At 54.2% G+C, this 18,963-nt stretch overlaps 2 protein-coding genes and 1 pseudogene across 5 annotated transcripts; 1 reads left to right on the top strand and 2 right to left on the bottom strand.

Annotated features, from left to right (window-relative positions):
- The first annotated feature begins 440 nt into the window (after positions 1-440).
- On the top strand, positions 441-7,306 carry LOC125915507 (leukocyte immunoglobulin-like receptor subfamily B member 3). Of its 4 annotated transcripts, none has more exons than XM_049621405.1 (12): positions 442-903; positions 1,109-1,144; positions 1,311-1,595; positions 1,741-2,040; positions 2,277-2,558; positions 2,858-3,157; positions 3,649-3,684; positions 4,637-4,753; positions 5,141-5,186; positions 5,265-5,305; positions 5,527-5,579; positions 6,289-7,306. In XM_049621405.1, the coding sequence occupies exons 1-12, from the start codon at positions 855-857 to the stop codon at positions 6,478-6,480; spliced, it is 1,737 nt and encodes a 578-aa protein (XP_049477362.1). In that variant the 5' UTR covers positions 442-854; the 3' UTR covers positions 6,481-7,306. The 4 variants fall into 4 exon arrangements, with proteins under 4 accessions (XP_049477363.1, XP_049477364.1, XP_049477362.1 ...); XM_049621404.1 differs by having other exon boundaries at positions 5,138-5,186; XM_049621406.1 differs by lacking the exon at positions 1,109-1,144 and having other exon boundaries at positions 441-903; positions 5,138-5,186.
- RPS9 (ribosomal protein S9) lies at positions 7,300-13,599 on the bottom strand. Its single transcript, XM_049621506.1, has 5 exons — positions 13,524-13,599; positions 13,164-13,285; positions 12,814-12,936; positions 8,410-8,596; positions 7,300-7,554 (listed from the first exon to the last, which is right to left on the bottom strand). Exons 2-5 carry the CDS (start codon positions 13,258-13,260, stop codon positions 7,377-7,379), a joined length of 585 nt encoding a protein of 194 aa, XP_049477463.1. The 5' UTR covers positions 13,261-13,285; positions 13,524-13,599; the 3' UTR covers positions 7,300-7,376.
- Positions 13,600-16,989: 3,390 nt separating this feature from the next.
- On the bottom strand, positions 16,990-18,957 carry LOC125915575 (leukocyte immunoglobulin-like receptor subfamily B member 5; annotated as a pseudogene).
- Positions 18,958-18,963: the final 6 nt, after the last annotated feature.

The raw sequence follows: 18,963 nt of genomic DNA, 5'->3' as shown, positions 1-18,963 counted from the left end.
GCACAAGTTGGAGAGGGGCAGAGAGAGAGGGAGACACAAAATCCAAAGCACGTTCCAGGCTCCAAGCTGTCAGCACAGAGCCCAACGAGGGGCTCAAACTCACGAACTGTGAGATAGTGACCTGAGCCGAAGTTGGACGCCCAACCTACTGAGTCACCCAAGCGGCCCCACCCCCACCTCCACTCTGTTTTCTTTTTAGTTCCAACCTGGAACAGTCCTGTAAGACTGAAAACAGAATTGTTTCTTTCCTACCTAAATATTTGTATTGTCTGTTGTCACTAATCAGAGCCCCATGAGTCCAGGGAAGGAAGGACTCTGTCAGCCTCATCAATGATTCTCCAATGCCTGGTGCCATGACTGGACATGGTAACTACTCAGTAAACACTGAATGATTCACAGACAGGGTGGTGGAAGGAAGGAAGAAAATTTGCATTTACGGAACTCAGGAAAGGGAAGTGTCTCACCCAGATCACACAACCTCTCTCTGTAAGACGCACAGGCACAACTGGAACTGAAATTGGGCCGGCTCCCAGGTTCGGCCCACCCTCCCCGACCTTGGCTTCCGGGACCAGAGTCACTCTCTGGACTTGGGCTTGGCGGGGAACAGGCAGAGCGGCAGGGTCGCGTGGGGTCTGGTGAGACTCACATCTGGTCTGAAAGGTTGCAGGGCCTCTGCTGTCGGGCATCCTTCAGGGAGAGCAGAGCAAGGCCCCGGAGGGGGTGTTCCCCTTCCTGTAAGGCCTCTCGTGAGGAACCCATGATGGGGACCACAGAGCCTGGGCCATGTCACACCCTGTGCATGTGTCTGTCCTGTGGACTCTGAGGACTTTTAAGCTGTCTGCACCGCTGGGACCATGGGAGGCAGCGTCAGGACCCAGACCCTCACCGCCCTTCTGTGTCTCGGTGAGCTTTCTGGACAAGAGGAGGGATGGGTGGCTCCCGCCCTGCCCCCAGGCCCTGGGCCCTGAGAGACCTCAGGACTTGGGAGGCATGTTGGGGGCAGGACTTCTGGGGGCAAGAGAGTGACCCCCGTGGTCATTGGACCTGACTGGGCCTGGAACAGCTACATGCGCGTGGGGGGACGCTCTCACAGGGAACTCTCTTCCAGGGCTGTGTCGGGGTCCATGGGACCAGGTACAGGCAGGTGAGTGCTCCCCAGACCTCCTGTTTCCACCCAACAACCCGCTGGGCAGCTGGGGGGCACAGAGGGTCTGGGCTGATGGTGACCAGTCCGGGAGGGGCCTTGGCGTGACAGGTGGGAAACAGGGGAGAAGGGCACCGTTGCAATTCCCCATCTGACTCCTTTCCAGGGTACCTTCCCAAACCCTCCATCAGGGCTGACCCCAGCCCCAATGTCACCAGTGGGACCCCTGTGACCATCTGGTGTCAGGCATCTCTCCAGGCTGATGTCTACTATCTGTATAAAGAGAGGGTCTCTGAACCCACGTCCATGGAGATCTCACAGGATTCCAGCAACAAGGCCAGTTTCTCCCTTGGATTCATGAGTCTGCACAATGCAGGGCGATACCAGTGTCAATATCACAGCAGGAACGGCTGGTCACAGCGGAGTGACCTCCTGCCCCTGGTGGTGACAGGTAAGGCAGAAGCTGGCCCCTCCCCTGGGGCCCCTCCTCCAGGTGGAAGGGAACAGAGTGTGGCCTCAGGGGACTCTCGCTCACTGTCCACGCCGGGGTACGTGGGGCGCTGGCCCCTTTAACACTGCCCCTCCTTCTCCCTCAGGAGTGTACAGCCCACCCTCCCTCTCAGCCATCCCAGGCCCCGTGGTGGCCTCAGGAGGGAACGTGTCCCTCTCCTGTAGCTCACAGTACCTATGGCAAACCTTCCGTCTGCTGAAGGAGGGGGGAGCCGACGCGCCCCGACCCCTGGAATTGAAGTTCCCTCGTGAGAAGAGGCAGGCACTGTTCCCTGTGGGCCCCGTGAGCATCTCCCATGGGGGGACCTACAGGTGCTACGTTTCTCCAGCTTCCTACCCGTATGCGTGGTCACTCCCCAGTGACCCTCTGCACCTTCAGGTCACAGGTGAGGGGCCCCTGCCCTGCCCTGCCCCACCTACTTCCTGGGCCCAAATGACTGACCTAAGCCGCGTGCCCAGTGGAGCCCTGGGGGTGATAGAAAGTGGGCGGGGCACTGGCCTCCTGAAGTCAGACGACAGATGGAAGCTATGGTGGAGGGGGGTGCTCATGAGAGCCTCGCCTCAGGCCCTGGGGCCAACATGGGGTGTGCATCCCCTGGTGCCTCTGTCCCCTCCCGTCTAGGCGCCTACAGGGAGCCCACCCTCTCAGCCCAGCCGGGCTCGCTGGTGCAGGCTGGAGACAACCTGACCCTCCAGTGTCATTCAGAAGCCGGATTTGACACATTCGCTCTGATGAAGGATGAGGGGCTCACACCTCCCGTGCGTTTAGATGGGCAGCCCAGCCCTAACTTCCCCCTCAGCCTTGTGAGCATCACCCACGGGGGCCGGTACAGATGCTATGGTGGACACAACCTCTCCTCCACGTGGTCGGCCCCCAGTGTCCCCTTGGACATCTTCATCACAGGTGAGAGACCCACTCCCCATATTTCTGTCTGCTCAGGGTGTTGGGGCCATGGTCACCGCGAGGGGTGATAGGGTCCAGGTAGAGGATAAGGAGCAGAGGCTGAGATGGAGTCTAGGAACAGGGACAGAGAAAGGGACAGTGAAGGCCAAGGAAACAAAGGACACCCATCAGAGAGACAAGAGGAACTGAGACGGGGCACACAGAGTCCCAGCAGAAAGGACAGTCATCACCCAGCTCAGGGTCAAGGGTGTGTGAAGGGGGAAGCAGATCTATACAGGTCATGAATTTTCCTCCCGCAGGCCTATACAGGAAACCGTCCCTCTCGGCCCAGCCGGGGCCCTCAGTGTCCTGGGGAGAGAATGTGACCCTGCAGTGTCGCTCGGAAATCTGGCTCGACACCTTCTACCTGTCCAAGGAGGGGTCACCTGCTCCTCCCCAGCACATTCGTCTGCAGGACACAACTGCACCTTATCAGGTTAACTTCAACATGAGTCCTGTGACCTCAGACCATGAGGGGACCTACAGGTGCTACGCCTCATCCAGCACCTCTCCCTACCTGTTGTCACACCCCAGTGACCCCCTGGAGCTGCTGGTCTCAGGTGAGGGGCCCCAGTCCTGCCCCCTGTGTGTCGTCGTGGTCAGGGACCTGTCAACGGGGAAATGCTAGGCTGGGACGGGAGTGAGGGGGTCACAGAAGGAGGGGAGCAGCAGACAGGAACCTCAGCTCTCAGAGGGATGGTCAGGGCAACCCCCATCCCTGCCTCCTACCCTGCCTGCTGAGGTCCTGACAGAAAGGAGGGAGGTGAGGCCAGAGGCTGACCACCCCCATCCTCCTCCAGTCTCCAGTCCTAAGAGCTCCTCACCCAGAGACACCAACACGAGAGTGGGGGACTAGCAGAGGCGTGGATCCCTGGGGGGACCAAGATCACCATCTCTGGCATGGCTCGTGTCAGGGGTGACCACGGGGCTCCGGGGGGCTCTGAGTCTGGGCCAGATGGAGGAGGGAAAGGTGGGCTCCCACCTGAGGGACCAGCACCCTGAAGTGGGGAGCATAGAGCACCCCTCCTTACCTCTCTTTCCTGGTCCCCAGGAGGCTCTGAGGATGCACCAGTCACCCCATGGAGGGGTAAGTGGAGTCTCTGTTGGGAGATGCGGGTGGGAGGAGCTCAGTCTAGGCTTGCCTCAGTCTCTTCCTGAGATTATGGCCTGAGAAGCTCCTTCTCACCGAGGCAAGTCCTCTGATTGCAAAGGGCAAGAAGGTGGCTGCACTGTGTGTGGGGTGCGGCAGGGTGGGGGGCGTGGGCACACACAGGAGGTGTCTGAGTTCACCCCCACAGACGGCAATGGGGGCTCAGCCCGAGAGTTGCTGTGCAGTCGGGGAGAGAGCAAGGGTTGGAAATCAGGTTCAGGCCCAGATCTGCTTCTCCCCCGCTGTGGGATCCTGGACAAGTCCGTCCCTCTCCGAGACCCATGGCTAACTGTCAGCACAACAGGCCTCCTGTCGCCTCCCTCAGGCCCACTGAGAGATTCTGGTGAACGCCCTCAGCATGGCCCCTTTTAGAGCTCTGGAAGGGGAGAGCCCTCCCTCCTGCCCTTGTGGATGCATGTCCACACACACACTCACACACACACACACACACACACACACACACACACGGCACATTCACAAAGGCCCCCAAGGGGTGTTGGGCCTGTGCACAGTGGGAGACAGATCTGGGCTTGGGCGGGGCGGAGATTGGGTTTGGTGAACAGGTCTCCACTCTGGTGTTCTGCCAGTGGGGGAGGGGTAAGGGGACAGCATGGAAAAAACCCAAAATCCCATTAGGAAACCCACAGCCCGGGTTTCAGTCCCAGCCCTGCCGCCTCCACTCTGGGCCACCTGGGACACGTGATCAGCCTCCCTGTGCCTCACTTTCCTGTCTGTGGAGTGGGGGGGCGGGGGCGGGGCGGCAGTCCCCTGCTGCGTGACCCTTGACAGGGTCAGAGGTGAATGCCCAGAGCCCAGCACGTGCCTGGCACACAGCAGGCGCCCAGTTAAATGGCATCACTGCCTCCTTCACGGTGTGGCTCTGCCCAAGGTCCCAACCGGTACCTGTACGTCCTCATCGGGGCCGCGGGGGCCTTCGTCCTGCTGCTCTGCCTCCTCGTCGTCCTCCTCGTCCGTCGCCAGTGTCAGGGCAAAGGCAGGAAGCCGGGTGAGAAGGGACGGGGGTGACCAGCCCCAGGGGGTGGTGGCTCTCCCGTGGGTGGATGGAGAGTGGCTCAGGGCGCCAGCCAGAGGGAAACCAGACGCGGGAAAGGCCAGCGTAGAACTCCAGCATCACCCAGTGAGAAAGTCTGGAGAGAGGAGTACATGTGAGCATACGTGTAAATATTTTAATTTTTTGCCTTCTCAAATTTATGAAATGCTTGCAAACACATCCAAGTTTTGTTTTTTGTTTGGAACGTCTTTGTTTTGAATTCTATACGGTGATGGGAGGGGATTATAATCTTTCCAGTTCTGAGATCCTCAGCTTAAGGCAGGCCCAGGGGAGGGTTCTACGGTGGGGTGCCAGAGGCTGATTTCCAACCCCCCGCAGCAGCAGCAGCCACAATCCCAGCGCCTGAGGATGAAGGCCTGCGTGGGAGGTAAGACCTCTCCGAGACCCCACTCTCACCAGCTGGTGGCCCCCTTACTGCCGCCTAACAGCCCTGTCTCCTCCCCAGCTCCGGTCCCGCTGCCACGGCCGCCCAGGATGAGAACTTGTGTAAGGCGAAGTGCGGGGCCACCCTGGGGAGGAGGCGGGCCCAGAGAATGTGGGTGGGCAGTGGCGGCTGTGGATTGGGAGAGGGTCCTGGGCTCGGGTGTGAGAGAGCATCTGATCACCTTGTGGCCTGGTAACATCACTGATCTTCTCTGGGCTCCTGCCATACAAGATCTCAAGGGATCTTGGCAAGAGATGGGACCGCCTTTTTCTGTCCCTACCAGATGCTGTCATGAAAGACACACAGGCTGAAGAGGACAGACAGCTGGCCAGCCAGGTGGGCTCCCTGTGGTCCTGACCAGGGCACCCCTGCCTCTCTGTTCATGTGATAAATCTAGCAGACACTCCACCCGACAGCCCGCAGCCTCTCCCTTCTGGAAGCACGCCACTCTCTGGGCGGCTACAACCTCAGGGTCCTTGGTCTCTTCTGTCGAGCTGTTGGGGACACTCAGGTCAAGGGGGCAGGTTGGAGTTTAGGGCTGCCTGTGCCCTGCACAAAGGGCTGAAATCCAGGCCCTGGGCCAGTAGAGGCCCAGAGGCGGAACCTCCTAAAATCTACACAAAGTGGTCCTGTAGCTTACCTCAGTCCTCTTTCTGTTCAGCCTTTCCCCATCTGTCCCACCCACAGCCACGGCTGTTCACGCGATTCACCCTGGCCAACGGGCTGAACCCCCTGTGGGGGCGTGGGGGGCCTGTCCATCCACGTTGATGGCCACACTCAATTCCTACCTCCAGCCTTGCCCTCCCCCAGCACCAGATTCCAGGGGCCAACCGTCCACGTACCAGCTGTGTCCAGGCAGCAGGCACTTTGGACCCCAACAGCCCTCCTCCCCCAGATACAAACTGAAGGAGGGCAAGGGGGGTTCAAGACCATCCCTCACGGTGTCTAACAGGACCTTAGACCCCCCGTGGGTGCATCCTCTCCTCCCCAGGCCTCAGGCTTTCTTCTGCTCCAGCCACATGCCTTTTCTCTCCTTCTGCTCCAGGCTGTAGTCTCTGAAAACTCCCAAGATGGGACTTATGCCCAGATCAACAGCTTGGTCTCTGAAGACCCTCAGGATGTGACCTATGCCCAGCTCAACTGCCTGACCCTCAGGCGGGTGACAAGTGGACCCGCTTCCTCCCAAGCAGAGCCTCCAGCAGAGCCCAGTGTGTACGCATCTCTGGCCATCCACTAGCCCAAGCAGGACCCACACTCCAGGGGTCTGCGAGGTCTCCTGCAGGGAGCCTGGAGGGCAAAGGAGCTGCCCACAGTGGGTACTACCTGATCCCACCCAGCCTGGAGGCAGGACAAGGACCCGACTACTGGGACCTTGTGGAAACTGCTTCCAGGAATTCCCATCACCATACAGCTGACCTTAGGGTTCCTGTAAAGTGACCCTGACTCCAAGGATTCCCATGGAAATGCCAAGACCACCAAGTGGTAACCCTGGTGGTGGGGGAAGGGCAGGGCCTACCAACCAGCACTAGGATAGGACTACTCAGGACCTTCTGTAGGCTTCGTGGCAGCCAGGCAGCCTCCCAGGACCATCACTGCGAAGCTGGGTCTTAAATGTCCTTTCCCACAGGCCCCTAATTAGGACTCACCCACTTCCCAACCCCACCAAAATGAGCTTTGAAATCAGTCTGTTCACCTTCTCAAGGGCTTCCTACCAAAACCCAACGACAGTAGTTCGTCTCCACCTGTGACCCCAGGTTCAGCTCTTTGCACCCACCCCCAACATTTAACCCCTGACCCCCACTCACTACTTCTCTGCCGGGAAAGGACTCCACCCCACCCCAATGCAAACAGCTGGCTCCCAGCAGCAGACATGAGCGGGGTGTACTTCCCCTACCCCAACAAGGAACCCCGGCTGGTAGGCTCCCCAGGCCCCTCTAAGCAAGAGGCAATGCTCCAAGTGTGAACTTGCTAGGATGAGGAAGCCTGAGCTTTTTCCCACCACAGAAGCCTGTGTGTTCAGAGAAGGAAGGAGAACAGACCCACCAATAAACACCAGTTCCAAAGGGTTGATTCTGTTTTATTATCTGACTAGAAAACTAGGCAATCCATAGCCCAGCGGTGGGGCGGGTGGGCTCAATCCTCCTCCTCGTCATCTCCGGCTCCGGCCCCACCCTGGCCCTTCTTGGCATTCTTCCTCTTCACGCGACCAGGGCGGCCGCCCCCGTATGGAGAGCGCAGGGAGAAGTCGATGTGCTTCTGGGAGTCCAGGCGGACAATGAAGGACGGGATGTTCACCACCTGCTTTCGGACCCTGGAGGGGGGATGGCAGGTGAGGGGAGGGGGGAAAGGATCCCAGCAGGATGAGACCCTACTCTCTGCTTCGACTCCGCAGCCGGCAGAGTGGGTGCTGCAGCCACACTGACCCCACAGCACCTGTGCGATCAGGAGGGCGTCAGAGCATTGCGGGAGAGAGTTTTTCCTGTTTGCATCTTACAGAAGTGGAAACATTCACAAGTAAACCCCACATGTGACCACTAAGTAAGAAGGCAACGTGGCAGCAATTCCAGGATCTGATTTTTAAAACTCAACTGGGCTTCAGGTGTAGTACCTGAGATGCAGCATCACAGTCCTTGAAGCAGCCACCTGTCCAGGTTCTCTGGAACCCGACAGAGGGCAAACAGAGCACCCAGATACAGAACGCTTCTGCCCTGACAGCTGCCACCTGGAGCCAGCCAGACCCCTGCAGTCCCTGGCACTTGAGCATCAGACCACGGACTGAGGCGAGCTTACCAAATTAATGTCCACATCGTGCAAGAACGTGACGGCCACCAGGTGGGGGGCCCAACAGACAGCTGAACCCACGAACCCACTCAAGCCAGCTGGGCACACCCAGAGCGGTTACCTGTCCAGCTGCCTGCACGCCCGCAGAAGCCTTCACAAGGTGTACGGCTCAGGCCGCAGTGACCCTTGCGCTGGGCTAGGGGGAGGATGAGGCTGTCCCCAGCACCCCATGAGCTCTCTGCTTGGGTCAACCTGTACCCTCAAGGTATGTTCACACCCGTCACCTCCGAGGGCTGCACAGGAGGTAAGGACAGCAAACTCAGCGAGGGCAACCACCAGAGGAGAGGATGGGGTAGAAGAGACTCCGGGAGCCCAGAGGCAGTACCTGATATGGCGCTGGCGGATCAGCACGCGGGCATGGTGGATGGATTTGGCCAAGCCCAGCTTGAAGACCTGGGTCTGCAGGCGCCTCTCCAAGAAATCCTCGATCTTGAGGCCCAGGATGTAATCCAGCTTCATCTTGCCCTCGTCCAGCACCCCAATGCGCACGAGTCGCCGCAGCAGAGCATTACCTGGTAGGAGGGGAAGAAGGAAGCACGCATTCAGGGTTCCGGCTCACTTCAGACTTCTTGGGAGCTCCCTAGCATGGAGGTGGGATGTGAGTGGGAAGCAGGGCCCATGACTCTGATGTAAGATCCAACACAGTGGCCACAGTGTGGCTCCTACAATCTTCACAACTGCGCAACACCTACCTGTCTTACCAAGGAGGGCAGGTGACCACACCCACCTTTGTTCTCTGAAACAAGGAACAGAACCTTCCATGAGCTGTCAGGAGAGTAATGAGACAATCCTGCCAGAGGACTTAACCACCCCCCACCGCCCCAAAGACTAGGTGCTGCGGCTGCTGACCCATTATTCTCACAATGAAGCGCAGCGGTCAAGACCTAACCTGCTGGAGTCAAGAAACCGCTACTCGTCAGTCAAATCTGAGGCTCACCCGCCTTCCCTGACAATATAGGGCTGTCAGCACTCAGCCTCTAGGCCCTAGAAGCCTCAGACTGGGCACACATTTAAGAAGTATGTCATATGCTCTACCAGTCTATCTGTGGTTTCCTGCTGAGAAATTATGGTGTGTTCATGCCAACAATGGCATGAAGTCATGCCCTTCTGCCAGTAACCCCCAGGTGCAGGAGGCCTTGCAATTTGCCCACAGCCCCTGACCACTCCACAGCGACCAGGACTTGGGATCCCGGAGGCAAACCCTGTCCCCAGGGTTCATACTCACACAGGCTCATAGCCTAACACCGTGACACTGGGGTAAAAGCCCAACTTTGCTTTTCCTTAAAAAGGATTAGTTTCACTTCTCGTCAAGTGACCTTATCGTTAATTACAGCAAGACAATTCAAGGAAGCTCTCTGTACTATCCCGGATTCTTGGCATCATGACCCCTTGCCCCTGGAAAACTGCAGTCTTTCTAGCACAGCTAACGGAGAAAGACGATCAAAATGGAGAAACACACTCTACCTTTCCCAACATCCCAAGTCCTAGCATGGCTTTGTTCTTCACTCCAACGAATGCTCTACCTAAGATATGATATTTTCCCATTTACAAAAACATCAACAGGGTGCCTGGGTGGCTCAATTCGCTGAGCATCTGACTTTGGCTCAGGTCATAATCTCATGGCTCATGGATTTGAGTCCCACATTGGTCTCTGCTGTCAGGGCAGAGTCAGCTTCAGATCCTGTGCTCCCCCCACCATCAAAAAAACAAAAACAAAAAAACCCCTAAACATTAAAATAGAAAGGTACTCCATGCCTATGGTTTGGAAGTATTGTTACAATATCCATGATACCAGGGTGCCTGGGTGGCTCAATTGGTTCAGCCTCTGACTCTTGATTTTGGTTTAGGTCATGATCTCACGATTTGTGGGACTGAGCCCTGCAGCCAGCTGCGTGCTGATAACAGAACCTGCTTGGGATTCTCTCCCTCTCTGCCCCTCCCCTGGCTTGTGCTCTCTCAGGATAAAGGGAAATGCAAATCAAAACGACAGTGATGTCACCTCACACCTGCCAAAAACAGTATCAAAGACAAAAAAACAGTCCGTGAAAATGTAAAGAAAGGGAACCCTCCCCTCATGCACTGTTGGTGAGAATGTGTAGGGGCGCCTGGGTGACTCAGTTGGTTGAGCACCCGACTTTGACTCAGGTCAGGATCTCGCAGTTCGTGAGTTCGAGCGTTGGGCTCTGTGCTGACAGCTCAGAGCCTGAAGCCTGTTTTGGATCCTGTGTCTCCCTCTCTCTGCCCCTTCCCTGCTCATGCTCTGTCTCTCAAAAATGAACAAACGTTAAATTTTAAAGAGAATGTGAGATTGGTGCAGCCAGTCTGGAAAACAGGATGGAATTTCCTCAGAAGTCAAAACCAGAACTATGAGGACATAGCAATGTCACTTCTGGATATTTATCCAAAGAAAACGAACGCGCTAACTGGAAAAGGGAAGCTCCCCCCACGCTCTCTGTAGCATTATTTGCAGTGGCCAAGACATGGAAACAACTTTAAGTGTTCACCGAATGACAGCTGAACGGGTAAAAGATGCGGCACCCACAAAGCGGGCGATTACTCAGCCATAAAAAAGAATGAAATCTTAGCACCTGCAACAGCACGGACAGACCCCGAGGTCCATGCCAAGTGGAGTCAATCAGAGACAAAGGCCATGATCTCACTTATACATGGAATCCACACAAAGCTACCACCAACAGAAATACCCCAAATTCGCAGACTCAGAGTACATTATGGTGGTTGCCAGAGTCACAGGGGCAGTGGGTGAATGTGGTCAAAAAGTACCACATTCCAGTTACAATACTCACTGTAGACGAGAAAGTTGTCAAGAGAGCACATCTTTAAGACTTTATTTCTAAAGTAATATCTGCACCTCACGTGAGGCTAGAATTCACAACCCTGAGTCAAGAGTTGCTGCACCAATGGAGTACATCTTAAAAGATCTCATTACAAAAAAACTTTTTTTAAGCTACAGATAGTGACAGAAATGAACTAGATCACTTACTGTGATCATTTCATGGTACAAAGAAATATCGAATCATGCCACACATCTAAAAACCACATATAGTCTGTGAATTATACCTTGGTTAAAAAAAGACATTATTCAAATATTAATACAAAAAATGCCCCCACACAAAAACTAGTTTGGGATTATCTACCAGCTAGGATACTTTTTGCCTTTTTTGTCCTCATGCTAGAGAACAGAAACTTGACATCAATTTTAGACTCTCTTTAGAAATTTCTATGTAAAATAAAACCACTATCATTAAAAGGCCTTTCCTCATCCTAATGGCACGAAGCAAGCATTAAAATGCCTTCGTTTCTGATCTGAAAAATGGATGTTATACCTGTTCTTTATAGCTGCCATGGGGATGGAGCCACAAACCGCTCCGAGCCAAGTGCTGGCTGCAACTAGTTTAAGAGTCAAAGCCTTTTTAATAAAAATCAGAACACTTTCTCACCCAGTCACTTGCCTTTAGTGGGGAAGGCTAGACCTCAGGCTGGACCAGTGACAAACACCTCCAGGGATAGGCAGAGAGCCTGCAGGCTCCTTCCTGTCCAGTCGGGCTAAACACCTTCGTTTACTAAATGCCTACAAACCTATGGGCTGCCTTCCCCAGTAAAGTCCACTTCTGCCACGGGAAACCACAAATACTCTGGGTTCACCTGCCCGGTCAGCCACAGGACTGCGTATCTGACCATGGGTTGGAGTAGCTTGATCTTCAGAAAGTCCCTCTGCCCTCAATTAACTGGCTGGCTCCACAAAGACTTTTAGATCAAGTCCCACCCAGGCATCCACAGGGGAGGGGATTCCTGAATTTTCATGATCACGTGATCTATCGGTGATGGTTAAACAAGCTCCAGAGCTTTCTCAACCTCTAATATGACTGACCGCCCAACCATAACGGTGAAGGCTCAAATGTAAAAGCAGTTTCCTTCTCAGCTATAGATTGGAAAAGAAATCAAAAATTTAGAAACAAGCGAAACATGATTCCCAGCCCCCCCTATAAACCAAGTGTCCCCGAGCTCAGGCCAAAGGCAGTATCAGGAGGAGAGCTTCCAGGGAGCCCAACTTTAGGAGTTAACACAGAACAAGTGACCTGTACACTTGTGACAGAAGCTTTCACAAGCTATTGTGGGATAGATACTCTGACTTCTTTCACATTCAGACACTGTTTCAACTGTTGGTCATGTTCTCTAAGCTTCCTGGAAACTCTTCTCAGTCCACCCCAGATCACCTGTAAAATGTATCATAAGCTACCCCTAGGAAGCTGTCCTGCAGATTAAGTAACAAATCTAAAAAACTCAGAAAAATAAAACTCCAGCTACTTTAACATTATTGCCATCTTACGACCCTGAAAAACAAGAAAATCATAAGGTGATTGAAATCAGCTGTTGCTCTGGAAAGGTGGTAAAGTTCCCAAATGATCTGCATTCCCTTCCCAAATCATCACCCTACGGGCTGCCTTCCCGTTCAGGCTTTTGGAAAACACCGCTGACCACCTTATATAAAAGCAGGCAATGCTTGGGGAGCCCCGCGTCACACGCTTACAGAAAAGGGGGATTTGGCTCCAGACCCACTTTTCCCACGGATGACTTCCACTCAGGGCCAGAGGTGGGCTCCCCCCCGCTCGGCCCAGACCTTTGACCAACGGAAGAGCAGAGGCGGGAGGGAGGCCGGCGGCGCCCCGCACCCAGTGTCCCTCCCGTGGGCTCGCGCACACTCCCTCACCTTCAAACAGCCGCCGCGGGTCCTTCTCGTCCAGCGTCAGCAGCTCCCGGGCAGCCTTGCGGATCTTGGCCAGGGTGAACTTGACCCTCCACACCTCACGTTTGTTGCGGAGCCCATACTCGCCTGCGAAGAGAGGGGTCTGGCTGCTGGGCGAGCGGGCTCGACCCCCCGGCCAAGTGCAAACGCAAGGCTGGACAACCCCGCCAGGCCCCAAACCATGCCCACCTCCGGGGGGGAGGCGGGACGCTCACGCGAGAACGCCCGCGGCAATGAGCACATGTGCGGCCTCACCCACGCGCCAGCCAAGCCCCACCTGGCCCGGAAACAGAAACCCGGGTCACACTACTCACCGATCAGCTTCAACTCTTGATCGAGGCGGGATTTCTCGAAGGGCCTCCGAGGGGTCACGTAGGTTTTGCGGCAAACCCAGCTCCGGGCCACCGGCATGTTGGCCGCGAATGTCCGCGTGCGCCTGCGCGGGACGGAAACCCGAGCCTATGAGGGCCGCGCACGGCGCCTGCGCAGTCCCACAACGCCGCCGCAGGCTCGCGAGAACGCCCGCGACGCCGCCAAAGCCGGCTCGCCCAGCGCCACCGCTCCGCAGTCCCGTCCAACCACCTCCGACCGCCTTAACATACTCATTTCATGTCGGAAGGTCCTTACGCCCCTGCAACCCACACCCTGACCAGAGAGCCGGGCAGCACACTCACCCTCACCGTAGCCTCCGAGAGCTGAGAAAGAAACTTCCGCGGCCCGGCCTCGCTTTTATAGCAACGCCGCTGCCTGGTGACGTCAGCGCGCACGCCGCCAGCCTGCACCAATCAGAAGAGGTGGTGCCCAGCGGAAAGGCACTCGGAGAGAACAGGTAGGGTCGGAGCAGCGAGCTGAGTGTGCCGCCCGCGTCTGTCCTTGACGGGAGTCACGGCATCCGCCCCCGGGGAAGTGAGGACCGTCCTGCGCCCCTGGACAGTCACCTCACAGGATCCGCTAGCGAGCCTCTGAGTAGCGATGTCCACCTTCTCTGGGCTGCAGCCGCCCCCGCTCTAGGATTATAGGCACACCTTGGGATATTGGGGAATTAATTCCAAACCACCAATAAGGGAATATGGCAATAAAGCAAATGGAATGAATTTTTTGGTTTTCTAGTGGGTATAAAAATCCTGTTTATACTATACTGTGGTCTATTACGTGGGCAATAGCATTATGTCTTAAAAAAAAAAAAAGTACATACCTTAATTTTAAAATACTGGGGCTCCTGGGTGGCTGAGGTCGATTGAGCATGCCACTCTTTCTGGGTCAGGTTCTGATCCCAGGATTGAGCCCCGCGTCAGACTCGCGCTGAGCACAGAGTCAGCCTCTGTCTCCTTCTCCTTCTCCCTTGCGCGCGCTCTCTTTCTTTCTTTTTTTTTTTTTTTAATTTTTTTTAACCTTTATTTATTTTTGAGACAGAGAGAAACAGAGCATGAACAGGGGAGGAGCAGAGAGAGAGAGGGAGACACAGAATCTGAAACAGGCTCCAGGCTCTGAGCTGTTAGCACAGAGCCCGATGCGGGGCTCCAACTCATGGACCGTGAGATCATGACCTGAGCTGAAGCCGGATGCCCAACCGACTGAGCCACCCAGGCGCCCCAACGCGCTCTCTTTCTAAAAATAAAGTCTTAACGCAGGGTTGCCCAAACTTTCAGTGTGTAAAAACGCGCCATGAAGCGACATGTCATAAGATGAATCGTGCCTCTATCGCATGTAATTCAAACCTCTCCCAATTCTTTGGGACTCTGGGAATTAACCTAACACCTTAACTTATCCATATTTCTTTATTTTATTTTTAAATTTTATCTAAATCCAAGTTAGTTAACATATAGTGTAATAACAGTTTCAGGAGTAGAATTTAGTGATTCATCACTTGCATAGAACACCCAGTGCTCGTCATTTATCTGCATTTCTTACAATCTTAGTAGAGGAACATCACTGTATGATGCATCCAGTAAACATCCCCATGCAGATGGTGGTCATCTGCTTTCGCTGCCTCAGAGTTTGAAATAATGTGCCTGCGGCCAGCGCTCTGAAAGGAGAGGACCCCGCAGTTTGACCCTCTGCCTTTGTACTTGGTGCCCCTAACCTGCTCTCCCCATTCTCTGGGCCCCCAAAGTGGACATCTGAAATGCAATTGATTTTTATTTTTATTTTTATTTTTAAAAGGTTATTTATTTAGTGAGAGAGCAAGCATGAGTGAGGGAAAGGGCAGAGAGAGAGAGAGAGAGAGATAATCCCAAGCAGGCCCTGCACTCTGATGTGGAGTTTGAACCCGCGAACCGTGAGATCATGACCTGAGCCGAAACTAAAGAGTCAGATGTTTAATCAACTGAGCCCCCCAGGGGCCCCCCAGAAATGCAGTTGATTTTTGGACATTGATGATGTGTCCAGTGACATTGCATAAATCCTTTTCAAATTAGAATCATGGATCTTTATATAATTTTGAATAGTCCATGCACACAATTTTGTGATCCATTAATAATACAGCATTATTCTATCCATTTAGTGTTTACCACTTTTTTTTTTTTTTTTTTTTGCTTTATTTAATTGGCTGGTTACTTCTTGAATACATGTGGCAGCACCGAACATGGTTGTCTGAGTCTCCTTCACAGCACAAAGGTTTCAAGCTTTTGCCTGTAAAAATTATCCCTTTTATAAATTGGTGATCTGTTTTATCAAAAGCTTTGCATCTGTTGCTATTGTCCTGCTTTACTATTTCTTATTTTAATGTTTGAAGTGTATTGATTTTGGATATGAAACTCACCAGGCATTCCTGAAAAAAAAAGATACCTGCATTGTCATGACATGTTAACCTATTTTATAGATCGCTGAACCTTGTCTCTGGATATTTTGTTTAGGGACCTATACCTGAGTCCATGCGACGGAGCTCACCGTGATTTTCCCAGTTTGTAGTTTTCTTGCCAGGTTTTCGTGTTAATTTTTGTTTTTCTGGCCTGATAAAATGTGTCAGGGGAGCATTCCTTCCTTCTCTGTTCTCTGGGGAAGCCTGTGTAAGTTTGGTATGCGTATGTGTGCATGTGTGTTCACATGTGTGCTCACGTGTTTGTGGATGTAGGTGTGTCCATATGCCCACGTGTGCATACGTGTGTTCACAGGTTCTTGTGTGTGTATGTGTGTGTTCATGTGTGTAGGTGTTTCTGTGTCTGTGTGTGCTTCAGTGTGTGTTCACATGTTCGCATGTATGTAGGTCTGTCCATGTGTCTCTGTGTGCGTGTGTGTTCCTGTGTTTGTGGGCGTATATGTGTCCACGTGTTCACATGTGCGTTCACATGTTTGGGTGTGTTCACGTGCATGTAGGTGTGTCCATGTGTCTGTGCATGCATGTGTGTTCACGTGTTTGTGTTTATATGTGTGTATTTGTGCCTGTGTGTCCACATGTGTGTTTGCATGTTCACATGTATGTAGGTGTGTCCATGCACGTGTGTGTGTATTTTTATGAGTACATCAGTGTTTGGAGGCATTCATCAGTGAAACTTTCCAGACTCGGTTCACTTTGTGGAAAAAACTTTAATTGTGTATTCAACATATTTTATACATACGGCATTTAGAGTTTCTATTTATCCCTATTCCATCATTTTGCATTTTTGAGAATTGTCCATTTCCTCTACATTTTCTAATGTATTAGCACAAAATTGTTAATAATATAATAATAAGTAATAAAAATAAACATAATAATTCTGTTATGTATTTAAAGTCTATAGGATGTGATGCTGTGCTCATAATGTCCTCTTTCTCTGTCTCTGTCTGTCTCTCTCTCTCTGTCTTTCTTGGCATCGTGGCTAGGATTTATGAATATGTTTCATGTTTTCACGAATAAACGTTTTGGGCTTTATTGATTATGCTCTATTTTTTGTTTGTCTTCATTAGTAGCTACTCTTATCGCTATAATTTCCTTCCTTCTACCTTCATTTGGAATAATTTGCTATTTTTTCTAAATTCTTGGTACAATAGTTTATGCCATTGACTTTTTAGGCTTTTTTTTTGAAATACGTTCGTTCCCGGTTGCTAATTTTCCTGCGCCATAGGTCTGATGTGTAACATTTACATTATTCAGCGTAAGCATTCTCCCATTTCCATTTTGGGTTTCTCATTTCGCTCACGGATTATCGAGAAGTCTGTTGCTTTATTTCCAAAATGTAGGGGCTCTAGCTATCTTTGATGGCAGAATCCGGTCACTCCCAGAGGGTCCCAGGAGTTCTTACTGGTCTATGTTAGGAGCCCAGGCTGGCTGGGGCCATTAGGCGGCCTCTGTGGGCAGCTCCCGCGCCTCCTGGGGTCCCCGCGGTCCCCTCCCTGGAGTGTGGGGTGTGGGTCCTTCCTGGGCTAGCGGATGGCCAGAGCAGCATACACGCTGGGCTCTGCTGGAGGCTTCCCGGCTTGGGAGGAATGGGGTGCACTCGTCTCCCGTCTGAGCGTCAAGCGGTTCAGCTGGGCGTAGGTCACATCTGGGGGGGCGTCAGATGCGGCAGCCTGCAGTGGGCGGAGGGAGAGGGGAGGTGTGTGGTTAGCGTGGGGGGAGCCTGGGAGCCTGGAGAAGAGAGGACCCACCTGACTGTCCATCTGCCTGTCTTCCTCTGCTTGTTTGTCTTCTGTGTCCGGCAATCCCCCCCACAGGGGGGAAGGAGAAGTGGCCGGTCCCCGACTGAGTCTTGATCTTGAGTGGCTCACCTGGGCATACGTCGTTCCTTGGGGGTCTCCATCCTCCGCGTCCTGCTGGAGACAGACAGTGAGGGGGAGATTCGTCTCCTTGATTCCACTCGACAGCCTCGGTGAGTTTTCCACACTATTGCCAGAGTGATGCTTTCGAACTTTTAGGCAGCTTAGGTCAATCTCCTGGTGGACTCCTCAGGGACTTCCTGAGCCTTGGGGCATCTGGGTGCTTCCTACGGCTCTGAATCTGTTCCTGACACTGTTTCTTGCTCATTTGGCTCCAACCACATGGCCGTCACCCCCACCTTCCTGAAAACGCATGTTGCTGCCTAAGGACCTTTGCGCCTGCTACCCCCACCTCCTGCCTTATTTTCCCCAGCCACGCTTTGCACTCCAGGACACTGCCCACTTTCTCGCATATGGTCTGTCGCCCACAAGGTGAGCTCGCCGAGCGTGGGTCAGGTTTGCTCACTGTCGTGCCTGCAGCACTAGGTGGGGCCTGGTAAACGGTGGGCTCTCCGTGCACATTTGCCGGGCAAATGAAGGAACGGGGCCTAGAGACCTGCGGGTGCTCACGCACCCTCTTGAGACCTGAGCGAGCACCCCAACAACCGGAAGTCCGACGGCGGGTGAGGACCAGTCACGGGGGGGCATGTGGGAGGTCCCGCGAGGTCACGGCAAGAGGCCCCGGGGTGCCCAAGGAGGGAGAGGGCACCCGTGGGACACCGCCCGACCGGGTGGTGTGAGGACACAGGAGTGTCCGTTGGTTTACGTTTGGCACCAGGAGGGCCCTCGGGGTCTGCACGGGAGCAGGGGTCTCACCCGCTGGTCCAGCTCCACCCCTTCCTCAGGCTGTGCGTCTTGCACGGCGGCATCTGCTGGGGCGGAAAGGGGGGCGTGTCTCTTGGCAAGGTCCCCTGGGCTCACACCCCACCCCGCGGTCCAGGGACCCCAGTGGCGGGTGAGGGGCCGAGGCCACACGTGCAGGAACGCGGTCCTCACTCCCAGCCACCAGCCCCTCCCAGCCCCCACCCCCCGGGGCGCCCCCACTCCTCTCACAGAGGGTCTCCTCCTGGGTGGCGGCAGCTGGCCCGGAGCTGGGGAGGAGATGGGGTGTTAGGGGGCATAGACGGGCAGGCGGGTGGGGGCCCGGGGGTCTGCGGGCACGAGTTACCTGTCCTGCAGGCCTCTGTCCTGGGGCTCTGGGTCTGCAGCCCCTGCAGGAAGTTGGGAATCAGCCTCCCCCTGGGCTGGGAGGTTACGACCCCGCCACATAATCCCAGAGGAAAGGAACCCTTCACACACATTGCCCGTGTTTCAACATCTCCCGAGACGGAAAAGAGGAAAACACCTTCAACTGGCACATGGGTGCCGACCTTACGTGTTTTCTTTCTAGCCTCTCCGACGTGAGACTCTGCAGAAGTGTCTTTCTACGCTGGCCTTTCC

The sequence above is a fragment of the Panthera uncia genome (assembly GCF_023721935.1).
Source record: "Panthera uncia isolate 11264 chromosome E2 unlocalized genomic scaffold, Puncia_PCG_1.0 HiC_scaffold_19, whole genome shotgun sequence".
NCBI classification, from domain to species: Eukaryota; Metazoa; Chordata; class Mammalia; order Carnivora; family Felidae; genus Panthera; species Panthera uncia.
The sequence above is the reverse complement of the archived record's forward strand: the minus strand, read 5'-3'. Positions and strand labels throughout refer to the sequence as shown.

Excerpts from the sequence above, each read along its gene's own strand:
- RPS9 (XM_049621506.1), bottom strand. The coding sequence starts at position 13,260 with ATGCCGGTGGCCCGGAGCTGGGTTTGCCGCAAAACCTACGTGACCCCT. Across the intron at positions 12,937-13,163 it reads TCAAGAGTTGAAGCTGATCG|GCGAGTATGGGCTCCGCAAC; the intron begins GTGAGTAGTGTG and ends CTCTCTTCGCAG. Across the intron at positions 7,555-8,409 it reads ATCCGCCAGCGCCATATCAG|GGTCCGAAAGCAGGTGGTGA; the intron begins GTACTGCCTCTG and ends TCCCCCCTCCAG.
- LOC125915507 (XM_049621404.1), top strand. The coding sequence starts at position 855 with ATGGGAGGCAGCGTCAGGACCCAGACCCTCACCGCCCTTCTGTGTCTC. Across the intron at positions 1,596-1,740 it reads CCTGCCCCTGGTGGTGACAG|GAGTGTACAGCCCACCCTCC; the intron begins GTAAGGCAGAAG and ends CTTCTCCCTCAG. Across the intron at positions 2,041-2,276 it reads TCTGCACCTTCAGGTCACAG|GCGCCTACAGGGAGCCCACC; the intron begins GTGAGGGGCCCC and ends CCTCCCGTCTAG.